Below are 17,355 nucleotides of genomic sequence, written 5' to 3' on the forward strand. Positions count from 1 at the left end.
ATCCCTCCTTAAGCTAGGTGACCAATTCTGTACACAATACTCTAAGTGCGGTCTCACCAATGCCCTATACAATTGTAGCAAGACAGAGACCGGAGACAGAGCGAGAGAGGGAGGAGCACAGCGGGTGCAGAGGTTTAAAAAGTGCGCCAAAAGCCCAGAGTCGGAGACAGAGCGAGAGCGAGAGGAGCACAGTGGGAGCAGCAGGAGCAGGGCAGGGAAAAATCGAAAAGTGACATCAGAGTAACGTCACAATAAACAGTGAGATCAGGGAAACAGAGAGCTGCCAGGGTGAGTATACAGGTAAGCCTTTAATTTAATTTAAATCAAACATGGCATCAAACATCACAGGCAAGCAGGTAGGTGATTGGTTTGGGAAGAAGCTACTTGTTTGGTGAGTCTCTGGTAAGTAAGTAAAGTAAGTTAGTAACTAAAGTAAAGTGAAAGGTAAGGTCTCAAGTTTTTTTTTGATACAGTAAGTAGTGTTTTTTAGGGAATCAAGGTCCCTAGTGTAAATAATCTCTAATTTTTGGGTAATTTAAGGGAGTAAATTAAGGGCAAGTCATGGCAGGGCAGTTCGGCAGCATGGAATGCTCCTCCTGTGCAATGTGGGAAGTCAGGGACACTTACAGTGTGTAGGATGTGTCTCCAGCTGCAGCTACTCGAAATCTACGTTTCGGATCTGGAGCAGCAGCTGGGGACACTGTGGGCCATCCGTGATGCTGAGATCATCGTGGATAGCATGTAGAGGGAGGTAAAAAGACTGCTCAGGCAGAAAGGGAATGGGTGATTGCCAGGCAGGGTAGAAGAACTAGGCAGGTAGTGCAGGAGCTCCCTGGGTACATCTCCCTCTCTTACAGATTTTCCACTTTGGATACTGTTAGGGGAGATAGCTTCTCAGGAGAATACAGCAACAGCCAAGTCTGTGTCACCACGGGTGGCTCAGCTGCACAGGAGGGAAGGAAAAAGAGTGGGAGAGCTATAGTGATGCGGGATTCTATAATAAGCGGTACAGATAGGCATTTCTGTGGCCGCAAACGTGACTCCAGGATGGTATGTTGCCTCCCTGATGCTCAGGTCAAGGATGTCACGGAGCGGCTGCAGGACATTCTGAAGGGGGAGGGTGAACAGTCAGAGGTTGTGGTTCACGTTGGTACCACAACATAGGTAGAAAGAGGGATGAAGTCTTGCAACAAGTATTTAGGGAGCTAGGTAGCAGATTAAAAAGCAGGACCTCAAAGTTTGTAATCTTTGGATTACTCCCGGTGCCACGTGCTAGTGAGTATAGGAATAGGAGGACAGAGCAGATGAATGCGTGGCTGAACAGATGGTGCAGGAGGGAGGGCTTTAATTTCCTGGATCACTGGGTATGTTTCTGGCGAAGGTGGGACTTGTACAAGTTGGACAGGTTGCACCTGAACCAGAACGGGACCAACATCCTTGCTGGGAGGTTTGCTAGTGCTGTTGGGTGGGGGAGGGGGGGTTAAACTGATACGGCAGAGGGATGTGATACAGAGTGGAGGTACAGTAGGGAGTGATGCACAGCCAAATATAGAAGAGAAACTAAATCAGTCTGGAAGGTAGAGCAAATATAAACCTGTTAAGGCACAAGCGAATAATGCAAGGCTAGTTTGCATCTATTTTAACGCAAGGAGTCTTACAAGTGAGGCAGATGAATTGAGGGCATTGATTAACACATGGGAATATGATATTATTGCTATCACAGAGACATAGTTGAGGAAGGGCAGGACTGGCAGCTCAATATTGCAGGGTATAGAATCTTCAGGTGTGATGGGGGTGGGGGGTGGTGTAAAAGAGGAGGTGGCATTGCACTATTGATCAAGGAGTCAATTACTGCAGTAAAGAGGGATGATATCTTAGAAGATTCCTCAAATGAGGCCATATGGGTAGAACTTAAAAACAAAAAGGGGGCAATCACTTTGCTGGGAGTGTACAACAGGCCTCCAAACAAACAGTCAGGGAGAGATAGAGGAGCACTTATGTAGGCAAATCTCAGAGAGATGTAAAAATAATAGGGTAACAATATTAACTGGGATAGTCTTCGTGCAAAAAGCTTAAAGGGGGTGGAATTCTTAAAGTGCATCCAGGAGAGCCAGGGAAAGAGTAGGGCCCATTAGGGACAAAAGTGGCAATCTGTGTGTGGAGTCGGAGGACGTAGGTGAGGTTTTAAATGATTACTTTTCATCTGTGTTCACTATGGAGAAGGACAATGTAGGTATAGAGATTAGGGAGGGGGACTGTGATATACTTGAGCAAATTAGCATTGAAAGGGAGGAGGTTTTAGTGGTTTTAGTGGGCTTAAAAGTGGATAAATCCCCAGGTCCAGATGAGATATATCCCAGGCTGTTATATGAGGCAAGGGAGGAGATTGTAGGGGCTCTGACACAAATTTTCAAATCCTCTCTGGCCACAGGAGAGGTACCAGAGGACTGCAAATGTGGTACCATTATTCAAGAAAGGTAGCAGGGATAAACCAGGTAATTACAGGCCTGTGAGTCTAACATCGGTGGTAGGGAAACTATTGGAAAATATTCTGAGGGACAGGATTAATCTCCACTTGGAGAGGCAGGGATTAATCAGGGATAGTTAGCATGGCTTTGGCAGGGGGATATCATGTCTAACAAATTTCATTGAATTTTTCGAGGAGGTGACTGTGTGTAGATGAGGGTAAAGCAGTTGAAGTAGTTTGTATGGACTTCAGCAAGGCTTTTGATAAGGTCCCGCATGGGAGATTGGTCAAGAGGTAAGAGCCCATGGGATCCAGGGCAATATGGCAAATTGGATCCAAAATTGGCTTAGTGGCAGGAGGCAGAGGGTAATGGTTGAAGGTTGTTTTTGCAATTGGAAGCCTGTGACCTGTGGTGTACCACAGGAATCGGTGCTGGGACCCTTGCCGTTTGTAGTTTACATTAATGATTTAGACGTGCATATAGGAGGTATGATCAGTAAGTCTGCAGATGACACGAAAATTGGTAGTGTCGTAAATAGTGAGGAGGAAAGCCTTAGATTACAGGATGATATAGATGGGCTGGTAAGATGGGCAGAGCAGTGGCAATTGGAATTTAATCCTGAGAAGTGTGAGGTAATGCATTTTGGGAGGACTAACAAGGCAAGGGATTATACAATGGGTGGTAGGACCCTAGGAAGTACAGAAGGTCAGAGGGACCTTGGTGTACTTGTCCATAGATCACTGAAGGCAGCAGCACAGGTAGATAAGGTGGTTAGGAAGGCATATGGGATACTTGCCTTTATTTGCCAAGGCATAGAATAGAAGAGCAGGGAGGTTATGATAGAGCTGTATAAAACGCTAGTTAGGTCACAGCTGGGTATTGTGTACTGTTCTGGTTGCCACACAATAGGAAGGATGTGATTGCACTGGAGAGGGTGCAGAGGAGATTCACCAGGATGTTGCCTAGGCTGGAACCTTTCAGCTATGAAAAAAAAGAGTCTGAAAAGGCTAGGGTTGTTTTCCTTAGAGCAGAGGAGGCTAAGGGGGGACCTGATTGAGGTTTACAAAATTCTGAGGAGCATAGATAGGAAGAAACTTTTTCCCTTAGCGGAGGTGTCAATAACCAGGGGGCATAGATTTAAGGTAAGGGGCAGGAGGTTTAGAGGGGATTTGAGGAAAAACTTTTTTACCAAGTGAGTGGTTGGAATCTGGAACACACTGCCTGAAGGTGTGGTAGAGGCAGACACCCTCACAACATCTAATAAGTATTTAGATGAGCACTTGAAATGCCATAGCATATAAGGCTACGGGCCAAGTGCTGGAAAATGGAATTAGAATAAATAGGTGCTTGATGGCCGGCATGGACCCGATGGGCCTGTTCTGTGCTGTATAACTCTATGACTCCCTACTTTTATACTTTATCCCCCTCTAAGTAAAGGGCAACAATCCATTTGCCTTCCTAATTACTTGCTGTACGTGCATGGTGACATTTTGGTGATTCATGTACAAGGACACCCAGATCCCTCTGTACCACAGCATTCTGTAGTCTTGCTCCATTTAAATAATATTCTGCTTTTCTATTCTTCCTGACAAAGTGGACAACCTCACATTTCCCCACATTCTACTCCATCTGCCAATTTTTTGCTCACTTAACCTATCTATACCCCTTTGCAGACTCTCAACTCTCCTCCTCACAACTTGCTTTCTTACCTATCTTCATACTGTCAACAAATCTCACTGCAATACAAATCATTAATATACATCATAAATAGTTGAGGCTCCAGCACTGATCCCTGTGGCACTCCACTAGATAGTTCGCCAACCTGAAAATGTACATTTATCCTGACTCTTAGTTTCCTGTTAGTTAGCCAATCCTCTATCCATGCTAATATATTACCCCCAACACCATGATCTCTTATGCAGTAACCTATTATGTGGGACCTTATTGAATGCCTTTTGGAAATCCAAATACACTACATCTGCTGGTTCCCCTTTATCCATCCTGTTCATTGCGTGCTCAAAGAACGCTAATAAATTTGTCAAACACAATTTCCTTTTCATAAAACCATGCTGACTTTGCCTGATTGTATTATGATTGTCTAATTGTCCTGCTACTACTTTCTTACAAATGGATTCCCACATTTTCCTAATGACAGACATTAGACTAACTGGCCTACAGTTTCCTGCTTTCTGTCTTCCTCCTTTCTTGAATAGGGGTATTACATTTGCAGTTTTCCGATCCGCTGGGACCTTTCTAGAATCTATCAATGCAGCCACTATCTCTGCAGCCACTTCTTTTAAGACCCTAGGATGCAGGCCATCAGGTCCAGGGGATTTGTCAACCTTTAGTCCCATCAGATTTCCTAGTTTCCCTCCCTTCCCCATGTCAATCAAGTCTAACTTCCTCCAATGGTCCACACTGCCCTAGCCCTGAACTCTTGTCTTTCTCTAGATTCTAATCCATTTCCTGCAATGTTCTCCACAAGCTCATCTTGTTCATGCGACACATTTCCGGTTCCCTCAATCCTATTCCGACCAAACTATTGATCACCGAACCTCCCTTCCTGGGCCCCATGTTAGTCAATATTGTTACTGGTTCCTATTTCCCCCACCTCATTCAAATCTGCCATCATCACCCCGTGCTCAAAGAACCCACCTGTGATCCCTCTGTCGTTGAAAACCAGGGTCCCATCTCTAACCTGCCTTTCCTCTCCGAAGTCTGTAAACTTGTTGTCACCCCCCCAAATCTGCGCCCGTCTTTCCCGCAATTCGATTTTTGAATCCCTCCAATCATGTTTCCGGCCACAGTATTGAAGTGGTCTTTATCAAAGTCACAAATGATATTCTGTGTGACTGTGACAAAGGTAAACTATCCCTCCTCGTCCTTGACCTATCTGCGGCTTTTGACACAATCAACCACACTATCCTCCTCCAACACCTCTCCTCCATCATCCAGCTAGGTGAACTGCCCTTGCTTGCTCCATTCTTATACAGTCATAGAGTTATACAGCACAGAAACAGGCTTATCTATCAAATCGTAGCAGAGAATCACTTGCAATGGCTTCTTTGGTATTCTTGCATCGTTACCTCTGGAGCCCAAGGATCTAGCCTTGGCCCCTCCTAGCTCTCATCCACCTGCTGCCCCAAAATACAGCATCAGTTTCCACATTTGCATTGATGACAACCAGCACTACCTCACCACCACCTCTCTCGGCCCCTCCACAGTGTCTAAATTAACAGACTGCTTGACCGACATCCGGTAATGGATGAGCAGAAATTTCCTCCAACTAAATATTGGAAGAGTGAAGCTATTGGCTTTGCTCCCTGCCACAAACTGTATTCCCTAACCACCAATTAAATTTCTCTCCCTGGCAACTGTCTGACGCTGATCCAGACTGCTCTCAATGTGTCATATTTGACCTCGAAATGAGCAACTGAGCACAAACCCATGCCGTCTAAGAATGCCTATTTCCACCTCTGTAACATCACCCGACTGTGCATCTGCCTCATTTTATCTGCTGCTGAAACCCTCATTCATGCATTGTTACCTCGAAACTTGGCCAATCAAAAGCACTCCTGGTTGATCTCTCACGTTCTATCCTCCAAAAATTTGATATCATCCAAAACTCTGCTGCCCGTGTCCTAACTCACACCAAATCCTGTTCACCCAGTGCCCCTGTGCTTGCTGATCTACATTGGCTGCCAATTGAATAGCACCTTAATTTTAAAATTCTTATCCTGGTTTTAAAAACCCCCCATGGCCTCGTCTCTCCCTGTCTCCGTGACTCCTCCAGCCCTATAACCCTCCATGATAATCTGCAATCTTCCAATTCTAGCCTCATAATCATCCCCAATTTTAAATTCCTCCTCTGTCAGCAGCTGTGTCTTCAGCTGCCAAGACCCTAAATTATGGAGTTTTTGCCCTACCTGAACCACTCCTTAAAACCTATCCTTTTGACCAATCTTTTGGTTTTCTGCCCTAATATACCCTTGTGTGGCTCGGTGTCAAACTTCGCTTGATAACACTCCTGTGAAGCGCCTGGGAATGTTTTTCTATGTTAAAGGCGCAATATAAGTACAAGTTGCTCTTGTTTGATGTCAACACTGTTCAGTTGCATGGTCAAGCAGTTGTCACATAGTATGCAAAAACTATGGTCCTCCAAGGACATTTTATTTCCCTTATTCTTCACACTATTGTTGTTCAAGAATGTTATGGTCATTAATCTTAAATGTGTACTGCCAATATCACTAATTTCACAATTTGTAAGAATTCCTGCACACACAAGTTTACGTTTTCTGTGTCCACATTTCAGACTAACACATTCAAACAATAGGTACAAGTCAAGAATGTGGTTCAATGCTGCATAATAACTTTGGATAGTTCTGCTGATCTCTTTGGAATATAGTGAAGTTATACAGTTTTATTCAAGAAATTGATACAAATTAGAACAGTTCTGTGGGTCCTTACATTTGTTACATTCTACAGCTTTTTGTTGTTAAAGTTTATATGTTGAGCGTTCAAAATTACTTTTGCTTATGCAACTGACTGAACAATTATACTGAAGTGTTTAGAAGGAAACTATACATTTAAAAACAGTAAATTTCAATCCGTGTATCAGAGAAATGAATGTGATTCAACAAATAGATCAATTACTCTCCACTGAGCCAAGCTGCATTTTCTTATGTAATGCTTTTTTTCTCTTTAGATTGAAAAAGCTAATTGACCAAGAAAAGGCATACCAGGTGAAAAAAGATCAAGAAAATGTCAAAAAAATTACAAAGCTAAAGGAAGAGCTTACCAAGCTGAAATCATTTGCATTGATACTTGTTGATGAACAGCAACGGCTTTCAGAGCAGCTTAACCAACAGAGTCAAAATGTTCAAGCGCTATCAGTCACTGCACAGCAAGCTCAGGAGAAATTAACAGCCTCTGAGGAAAGGGCAACAGAAGAAGAAAATAAAGTGTTCACTCTTGAAATTGAATTGCAAGCGCAAGCCAGTAGATTTTATCAAGAACAGGAAACAACAATGGCCAAATTGACCAACGAAGAAAGCCAGAATCGACAACTCCGTTTAAAACTTGCCACACTCAGCAGACAGATAGATGAACTGGAGGAGACTAATAAATCATTGAAAAAAGCAGAAGAGGAACTACAGGATTTGAGGGAAAAAATAAACCGAGGCGAATGTGGGAATTCCAGCTTGATGGCAGAAGTGGAAGACCTGCGGAAACGTGTGTTAGAAATGGAAGGAAAAGATGAAGAACTGATAAAAATGGAGGACCAGTGCAGGGATCTCAACAGAAAAATAGAAAAGGAAGAAAGCCACAGCAGGAACCTGAAAACTGAGGTAGAGAAATTAAAGAAGAGAATAATGGAATTGGAAAAATTAGAGGATGCCTTTAGTAAAAGTAAACAAGAATGTTATGTGCTTAAATGTAATCTGGAAAAAGAGAAAAATCTAACAAAGAAATTAGAAAATGAATTGGAAACCTTAAAAGTAAGAGTTAGGGAACTGGAGGCAATTGAAAACAAACTGGAGAAAACTGAATTGGCTATGAAGGAGGACCTAAGCAAGCTTAAAACATTAACTGTGATGTTGGTTGATGAAAGAAAAAATATGGCAGAGAAGATGAGACAGACAGAGGATAAATTTCAAAATGCAAATGCCCAACTTCAACGAGAGGAAAATAAAGTTACAGCTGTGACAGAAAAACTAATTGAGGAAAGTAAAAACGCATTGAAGTCCAAAGCAGAATTGGAAGAGAAAACGTACAGCTTGACGAAGGAAAGAGATGAGCTTAAAAAGAAGCTAAAAGCAGAAGAAGAGCGAGGAAATGACCTCTTGTCCAAGTCCAACCTCCTGAAGAAGAGACTCCAATCTCTTGAAGCAGTGGAAAAGGAGTATCTCAAAAACAAAGGAAAAGAAGAGTTTGGCAAATCCCCTATATGTTTACAACAGGATGACAATAAAGTCAGAGAATTGACTCATGAGGTTGAAAGGCTTAAACGCAAATTAAAACATATGCAGGTTGTAGAAGATGATCTGATGAAGACAGAAGATGACTATGACTCACTGGAGCATAGGTACTATGATGAACAACAGGTGAAATTATTGTCAAGGGAGTTTGAGGCTGTGAAGAAGGAATTGGCTGGATATAAGCTAACAGAAAAGGTTGAATCAACACACGAACAAATGCTGTTTGACAGACTCAATGAGGAACAGGCAAAATCAAGCCATCTATCAAGTGAAGTGGAAGCCCTGAAAGACAAAATTCATGAATATATGGCAACAGAAGACTTATTATGCCATTTTAAAGCGGAGCAGACTTCACTGCAAAAAAAGCTGACTCAACAGGAAAATCGAAACAAAGAACTAGCAAGAGAAACCGAAAACCTTACCAAAGAACTGGAGAGGTACAGACGGTTCAGCAAGAGCCTTCGGCCTGGCATGAATAGCAGAAGATTTGGGGAATTGCAACTCTGCTCAAAAGAGATCCAGACTGATGCACTAGACAGTGAACCACCTGATTACAGAAGCCTTATCCCTTTAGAAAAAGCAATTGTGAATGGAAAAATACGCATAGAAAGTGAAGAAGTCGATTACAGTTCTCAAGATGATCAATCCTTGCAAGTAAACTACAACTCATTAACTGTAAATAGCGTCAATAAGAGGAGGTCATGGACACCATGGATGAAGGGCAAGGAAAGTTATGCTCAAAATGGAAAAGCCGTATCCAAGCAGAATGGAAATCTGGTGCAACCAGGCGAAATGGTGCTTACTCAGAAACAAGGCCAACCTCTTCACATAAAAGTAACACCAGATCATGGGCACAGCACAGCTACTCTTGAAATCACTAGCCCCACTTTAGAAAATTCATTCTCTTACACCAGCACAGCAGTTATCCCTAACTGTGGTGTTCCAAAGCAAAAAATAACCATTATTCAGAATGCCTCTATGACACCTGTAAAATCGAAGCTATCAGATGTGTACTCCACACCAGAGCGCACCCTGAATCCGCTTACCAGGACTACAATGTCGAGATCGAGAACTCCAGATTCCTGTAGTTCAATGACTCCAGAAAGGACAATGTCACCAATTCAAATAGTTGCTGTAACTGCAAGTTCTACAAGCTCACAAGCTCTGTCCCCTGAGCCAGTAGAAGCTGCTACAGGTCATACAATCTTTAGAGTATCACCTGAAAGGATACAAGGACGTCAGATACAAAAGTCAAACACAAGTCCGAATGTAATTACTACTGAAGACAATAAAATCCATATCCACTTAGGTAATCCCCACATTCAAACAGCTACACCCATCTCAAGACCAATGAGCCCCTGCAGTTCAATCCATCAGATCAGAACTCCAGCTATAACTAATGGGACACCAAATAAGTCAACCAATAAAATCACCAGCAGTATTACTATTACACCAACAACCACTCCTGCCCCACGCCATTCACAAATTACAGTAAGTAATGTCTATGATTAACCTCCCTTCTCCAACCCAAATCCCAGTGAAAATAACAGTGTTCTTAATTTCGATATTAGAAGATCCACTTACATTATCTGCGCTTCTGCGTTAATTTGAGACTGGTTTATGCATGTTATGTATAAACCTGCACTTAATCAACATCCTTCTGGATTTGTGTGTTTAGTAATACTGTGTACATATTATAACCTGTAACTCCACAACATTAAAGACTTGTATTAAAAGGTCAATCACCATTTAACCTGCACTGTATAAAACAGAAAACTGTATTTGCTTCAAATATTAAAACAAAGAAGATTTTCAGATACAAATTGTAATAGAGAAAAAACTCAAGAGTAGCAGTAAATATTAGAATGTGTTTGTTTGTTGGGTTTCTTTTTTCCTCTTTTGCAAGTTTACAAATATATTTTAATCACTGAAGAAAGTATTTTTGATATGCTGTTCTGAAATTGTCTTTGCACAAAAACTCTGCTTGAACTGTCTCAAATTTTTGAGATGGGATCTCTGACAGATTGTTTGAACCCTGGATCCAAGTTCAAATTCAGTTGCAGCTGAAGGAATGAATGTTTCATTCCTCTGCTGAGCAAGAATCCTATCCAATTCTTAGACCTTGAAATTATATTGTGGAATAACAGCACAAGATACTTAACATATTCATCTTAAATTCCTTTCTGCTATTTAAGTGGAAGCATTAACCAATTAATTTTAAATGGGTTAATGCTCCATTAAAATAACAGGAATTTCAAACAAATGCATTAAGCATTCATACCATGATCCCAATGTAAATTCAAGGCTGAAGCAATTGACAGCTCACAGCACAAAACTGCCAACAATTCAGAACAAACAAGCAATATCACTCAGATTGTCATATTAGTGTGGGAATGAAAAAAAAATCAAACTGGTACAGAATGTGTGGTCTTTTGAGATTGATGTTAAGGTACATCGTGGGACAGAGTAAAGGAAGTGCTAATTATTTAAACTTGGGAGAGCTTGGTGCTCTCGTTATTTGCACAAAATAGAGAATGTGTTCCAATTTACAATGTTAACATCCCACACAGAGTACAAACTTCACCAGACAATTAGCCACTTAAAATTCCTGGAGTGAGCAGATCAGAATTCAATAATTAGAAAATCCATTACCGAATAAAGTGAACAAAATGTACATGCGAGAATGAAGCTCGACAATCACAGAATTTCACAACAGACATCCTGCCGGATCAACAAAATTAATGGCCTTGAGCTTGTTATAGTAATAATGGCAAGGCTGTCAGCGCTGACTGTTGGTACAGGGTAGAACTGACAGCAACTTCTGGCACCCATACATGCACAGATAAAAGCAGAAATCTGGAATTTGCAGTCAGTGATACCCTGCTCCTCCATAGGGTGTGCTGTGCAGTCTTCACCGACGGAATCACCACAGGAATCACGATACGCCAAGAACTTAAACGAATTACCCACGATTATCACACTAAAGACCACTGAAAATTTTAAGCCTTGATCAATCAGGGAATAAGAGTTTTTAAGGGCATAGTAAGTCATAATTACTTCTGTACAACCTCTCTGGGCCTGAAAAATTAATTTTACAACAGTGAAGTCTGATGCCCTTAGAAGAAAAATGGAAAAACATAACAATTAATTAGGATTCTCGCTTAATCCCATTTGTTTGTCCCAATCTTTATTCACTTCCTGTACAATCATTTATATTTCCTGTTTTTTACTTCCTGCTTTGCCTTCTGTGAGAATTCTTCAATCTGGTTGATCAGCCTCCTTGCTGCTTGCTTCACAGACATCACAGATCCCCTGTAGAAAACACCAAATTCAAACTGACCTGGGAAAAGAGGAAGTCTGTGCTCTACAGCCCACTAAACTATTCTGGGCAGCTTTTTTCAAGGTGAACCGCAAACGCAGTTCCTTCACTGCTGACCGCAAATTCCAAACCAGTTTCTTTGCTATAAGACAAAAAGAAATAGTGGGCGCTAAATTGAATAACTCCCGAAAACAGGTGTGGCGATCACAATGTGTGACTAACCTAAGAGTGTTAATTGCAATGCAGGCAGCATAGTAACGTTATGCTGCTTGCTCATGTGAATGATCTCTGTATCCAGCCAGCTCTAACCATGCTGTTCATTAACTACGCATCAGCGGGAGGTCACTATCCTAAGTGTCCAGCACCTCTTAAAGCTAGCCTGCATCTTTTAAAGGGGATGGAGAATGTACTGGGTGTCTTAGCTGAAGAGAATATGACTTGGAAACAGTCAAGAATGACACATCAGGGGAGAGAGTGTGCTCCAAGGTGTTCGGACAGTGCAATGGAAGTCATGGTGAAGGAGATGGAAAGGAAGAGACATGTCCAGTATCCAGGGTTGTTTGGTTTGTGGGGGGGGGGGGGGCGGTGGGGAGGGGGGGAGCGGTGAAGGAAAGAAGTCCTCCAGACACACAGTCAAAAGGCAGTGGGAGCTGGTAGCCATGGAGGTCAATGCCAGGAGTCAAGGGTCAAAGACCTGGATGCAGTGTGCAAGAGGTTCAATGACCTCACACAAGTGGTCAAGCTCAGTGACTGTATCTGCAAATACCATATCCTACCAAATGCACCAGTAGCCTCAGCCACTGTTCAAAACACCACAACCCCATCATTTACCTACCAACAATCTCCATCAATCAGGCCTCACTGATAACATTCATATGCTTCACTTCACCCTCACACATTTGGACTGCTGCAAGACCCATACCCACATCTCACAGCTTTCTACACACTGCCAGTTATTCAACCATCAGCTATATTGCACCACACTCACTGACACACTTCCCCTTCACTTGCAGGAGAGGCGGCACACAACCAGAGGGTGGCAGGCCCACCTGCATGTCCAAACCCCCATGGAGGAGAAGGTGCTAACCATTATTGGAATGTTCATTGCTGAGGCCATGGCCAGCGGAGGGGCTGAAATCATCAAAGATGGTGGTATCCTCATACTTATTCTTCCTTCTCACATCCCACACTTTCTTCTGATTTACAAACTGCAAATGGTGTAAGCATGTATCTATCTCTTACTTCCCCCCACCCTCCACATCACAATCTTATCCTTGTGTCTTTTTCCTTTCAGATACCAAAGAGGCGCAACCTGGCCAGGCAGTGGAGAAACACCAAGAAGAGACTGATGATGAAGACACAGCACCATCACTTGACTTCACACTTGCAGGCTCCAGATCAGATACTGACACTGCGCAGGGATAGATTAGAAACAGGATTTGCACATGGCGAGACACGGAGCACAAGGCGGCTGTAGCCAGCAAAGGGGGCAAGGATAGTGGCAAGTGTCATCTCGCCGGATGCCAAGATTGCGTTTGGGATCCATTGCAGAGGACTCAGATAAGGAATTTGATGGGGCATCTACAGAAGAACATCAATGGGTACGCACAACATAATGCTTGGTGCATTTAGAAACCTGCCTGAAAGCTTGCCGTCAATATCAAGAAGCATGAAGGAGTCCGGCATTCACTTGGCACAGGTCTTGGAGGTCATTCTTTGCAGCATGGAGGTATTGGCCAACTTCATTCATAGACTTGTGGACCCAACCTTACTGTGGCATCTGATAGTCGGTGTCAAAACTTACATTGCAGCATGTGCAACAGCCAGCTAACAACTGAGTGCTGCAATGGAAGTTCAGACTGCTGTCATCATGGCTGTGGATTACAATATGCAAAGGGTCTTCCAGGGGGTTACAGAAGTCCAGCATTCTGGCCTCAGATTATCTGGATTGTTGAAGTGCCTCTCCAGGGGCATGGCAGTGGCTCTATGGGTCATGAACCCACTGTCCTCTCTCAGGAAGACAGCATTCATCTTCCCACCCCTGCCAATCCGCCACTGCCCTTGTTGCTGTTGTCAGCCAGCTAGCTCCAACTGCTGCCTCCCATGCCAAGATGGCACAGTCCACAGGGGGCCTGCGAGGCAGAGAGCAGCTTGAGGTCATCCTACAAGGCCAGATACAGTCTCCTCCACTGAAGATCAGCAGCCTTCCACCAGCTATGCTATCACTGCATTGGGTAACTAAGGATAGGCAAATGCACATGAAAGACAAGCACGAAGGGAATTCCCCAGACTGATTAGTTTAGAGATACAGCACTGAAACAGGCCCTTCGGCCCACTGAGTCTGTGCTGACCATCAACCACCCATTTTTACTAATCCTACACTAATCCCATATTCCTACCACATCCCCACCTGTTCCTATATTTCCCTACCACCTACCTATACTAGGGGCAATTTATAATGGCCAATTTACCTACCAACCTGCAAGTCTTTTGGCTTGTGGGAGGAAACCGGAGCACCCGGAGAAAACCCACGCAGACACAGGGAGAACTTGCAAACTCCACACAGGCAGTACCCAGAATTGAACCCGGGTCGCTGGAGCTGTGAGGCTGCGGTGCTAACCACTGCGCCACTGTGCCGCCCCTCAAGTCATATAAGTTGACTTGTATGCAACATGACATGATTTCGTTTATAACATTTATTTTATGATGGCTTTTAATTTTGCATTGTGGCCAAGCAGACACTGTGATGCTCAGTGACAAAAGAAAGGTAAGGTATGGACCCTGGTAAATCAGAAATTGGGGTTGCTATTTAAAGGGATCATCAACTGCAATTATACAAGTGTTTGGTGTTTTCTATAGTTGTTTCAAGTTAGGAGAAGGACTTATTGCTGACTTCAAGGCTTCTGCGATTGCACTCAGATGTGTTCTTAATGGGCAGCCGGGCAGAAAAGGGCTGTCTAAGTTATCTCCTGCCTCTTCTTCCTCATGTTTCTCTACTTCCTGCTCCCCAGCTGCTCGCACAATAGCTGGTGGCAAGGAGTGTCCCCTCATGCTGCCGAGGTTGCGCAGCATGCAGCAGACCACCACTAATCTTCACACCCATTCTGCCAGTACTGCAGGGCTCCTTCAGAATTCTCCAGAGAACAGAAACATTGTTTCTGCATGCCAATGGCCTGCTCTATCGTATTTTGTGTGGCAGCATGCCTTTCATTGTATCCATATTGCCCAAGTGTGCATAGGTGGTGTAAAGTCATTAGCGATGTTGTCAGCGGATAGCCCTCGTTACCCAGTAGCCACCCTTTGGTGGCTCAAATGCAGCATGCACAGTGGACTGCTGCAGAATGACGACATCATGACTACTATCAGGACACTGGTAGTTGACTGCACGATTGGTGCCTATGGTCACACACCAACAGGGCGTTGAGGGAGGGGAACTCCTTTTAGTTCCAGTATGGAGCAAAATTGCCATGCAAAGCAATGTGCATGCTGTCAGTGGCACCCTGCACCATAAGCAATGCCTGGTTGTCTCTGGCAAGACAGAATGAAATATAGTTAGTTCTCTTTAAATAGAGAACCTCAGTTATCTCCCTTACAAAACAGCGGATGGCAAACTGCGATAGAATCATACAGCCATTTATGGCACAGAAAGAGGCCATTCAGCCCATCGAGTCTATGCTGGCTCTCCGGGGAGCAATCCAGTCAGCAACACTGCCCTGCTCGATCCCCATAGCCCTGCAAGTTTGATTCCTTCAACTGCCCATCCAATTTCTTCTTGGAATCATTGATTGTCTCCGCTTCCACCACCCTTGTGGCAAACGAGTTCCAGGTAATGTTGCAAATAACTCCGGCCTGGAAGGAGCCAGATGCATAGATGTTCATCACCACGGTCAGCTTCATGACCGCCAACAATCAGGTCCTTTCCCTATGAGGTTGCAGTTGTGGCTGCAGTAGGTGGCAGATTTCAGAGAGGACATCCTTACTAAAGTGTAGACAGCTCACACAATGTTCCTTGCTCAAGTTCAGTTCAGAGAATTGCTTCCTGAACATCCTGGGAAGATATGGCCTCCTGCTTAGAGCCCTTCTCCCCACTCCTCTTCCTCCCGCTTACAGCAGCTTGTCCTGCTCTCTGTGGCTTCTGTTCATTGTCCAAGTCATCCGGTATTCCAAAGAGAAATGCCTATAGTGCACTTATGTTTGGGAGCAACTAGTTTGTGCAGAAGCCTTGAAGTCAGCAAAACGTCCTTCTCCTAACATGAAACAACTATAGAAAACACCAAACACTTGTATAATCGCAGTTGATGATCCCTTTAAATAGTGCTGATGCGGAGGTCTTTCCTGCCGCTGAACGCACGCAAGGTTAAAAAGCCATTGTCTGGAGCTCAAAAATTACACCATTGGCATTAATGATCTGCCTGCTCTGCAGACTTCCAGTAAACGTTCACTGCGCACACACCAACACTTACACCAATATGGTGTCTGGCACGATTTGCCCCACATGTGCACGCAGATGCCATGTTGGAACTCTAAAGGCACTCACAGCACCCAAAAAATAGGCGCTCAATGAACCCAATTTCTCACACACTGAATTCAATGTGCAATTTGCCATCTACTTGTGTTGCAGAAAATCAGAGATACAAAAATAAAACAGTTTGATGGAACGTAAAAATTACGGAAACCAAAAGAGCACATGGAAGAACTTAAACAACAGTGTTTGTGCAAGAATTATGTAACATCTTAGTATCACAATTCATGCATACGAACGAACGAACTAGGAGCAGGAGTAGGCTTTCGACCCCTTGAGCCTGCTCCGTCATTCTAGTGTACACAACTCCACTTTCCTACCTACCCCCGATACCCTTTGACTCCCTTGTTTGTCGAGAATCTGACTAAATTTGCCTTAAAAATGTTCAATGACCTTGCCTCCACTGCTCTCCGGGGAAGAGAGTTCTACAGACTCACAACCCTCTGAGAGAAAATATTTCTTCTCATCTTGGGCTTAAATGGGAGACCCCTTATTTTTAAACTGTCCCCTTAGTTTTAGTCTCTTCCACAAGGGGAAACATGCTTTCAATATCCACCCTGTCAAGTCTCCTCAGGATCTTATATATTTCAATAAGATCACCTCTCATCTGTCTAAACTCCAATGAATAATAAGCACAATCTCTTGTTTAAATGTATGCAAGGCTCCAGGACTAGTGATTATCAGCACTGGCAGATCCGAATAGTCACAGGTCTGCAGCAATAAAAATTAACTGAATACATCACCTTTCTTGCAACATTATAAAAACAAAAATACACTTTCCATGTCGTTCAAGTATTTGGCAAAAGCTTTATTTTGGTTTCGAAACAAACAAAAGGCAACCAGTTTATGTCAGCAACAAATTATCAACCAGGCCACTTAACCAAATGGATTTCGATTGGTGCGCATCCATATGACAGAAAAATGTACTTAGTTTTGTGGATATGCTCATTTAGTGCTTATTTATAACAATTAGGTAAAATTGCAAAAGTAATTTAACTGAAAGTCAGAAAATGACTTTATATCAAACCATCTTTTAGTATTGTCTTTTTGTTAATGGACAAGAGCTAT

General features: G+C 43.2%; 2 protein-coding genes across 10 annotated transcripts in view; one reads left to right on the top strand and one right to left on the bottom strand.

Moving 5' to 3' along the window:
* The window catches only part of cmss1 (cms1 ribosomal small subunit homolog), a 346,949-nt gene that overhangs the window by 291,988 nt on the left and 37,606 nt on the right, over positions 1 to 17,355 (bottom strand). The window lies entirely within an intron of this gene.
* The window catches only part of filip1l (filamin A interacting protein 1-like), a 175,180-nt gene that overhangs the window by 135,663 nt on the left and 22,162 nt on the right, over positions 1 to 17,355 (top strand). For 5 of the 6 annotated variants that reach the window (XM_068041002.1, XM_068041006.1, XM_068041004.1 and 2 more), the window contains one exon: positions 7,174 to 9,937. In XM_068041002.1, the coding sequence (XP_067897103.1) occupies positions 7,174 to 9,937 (2,764 nt within the window). Of the gene's footprint in view, positions 1 to 7,173; positions 9,938 to 13,059; positions 13,530 to 17,355 lie in introns of those variants that run through there. The other variant, XM_068041003.1, reaches the window with a different exon arrangement.

The sequence above is a fragment of the Heterodontus francisci genome, chromosome 10 (genome assembly GCF_036365525.1).
Source record: "Heterodontus francisci isolate sHetFra1 chromosome 10, sHetFra1.hap1, whole genome shotgun sequence".
NCBI lineage: Eukaryota > Metazoa > Chordata > Chondrichthyes > Heterodontiformes > Heterodontidae > Heterodontus > Heterodontus francisci.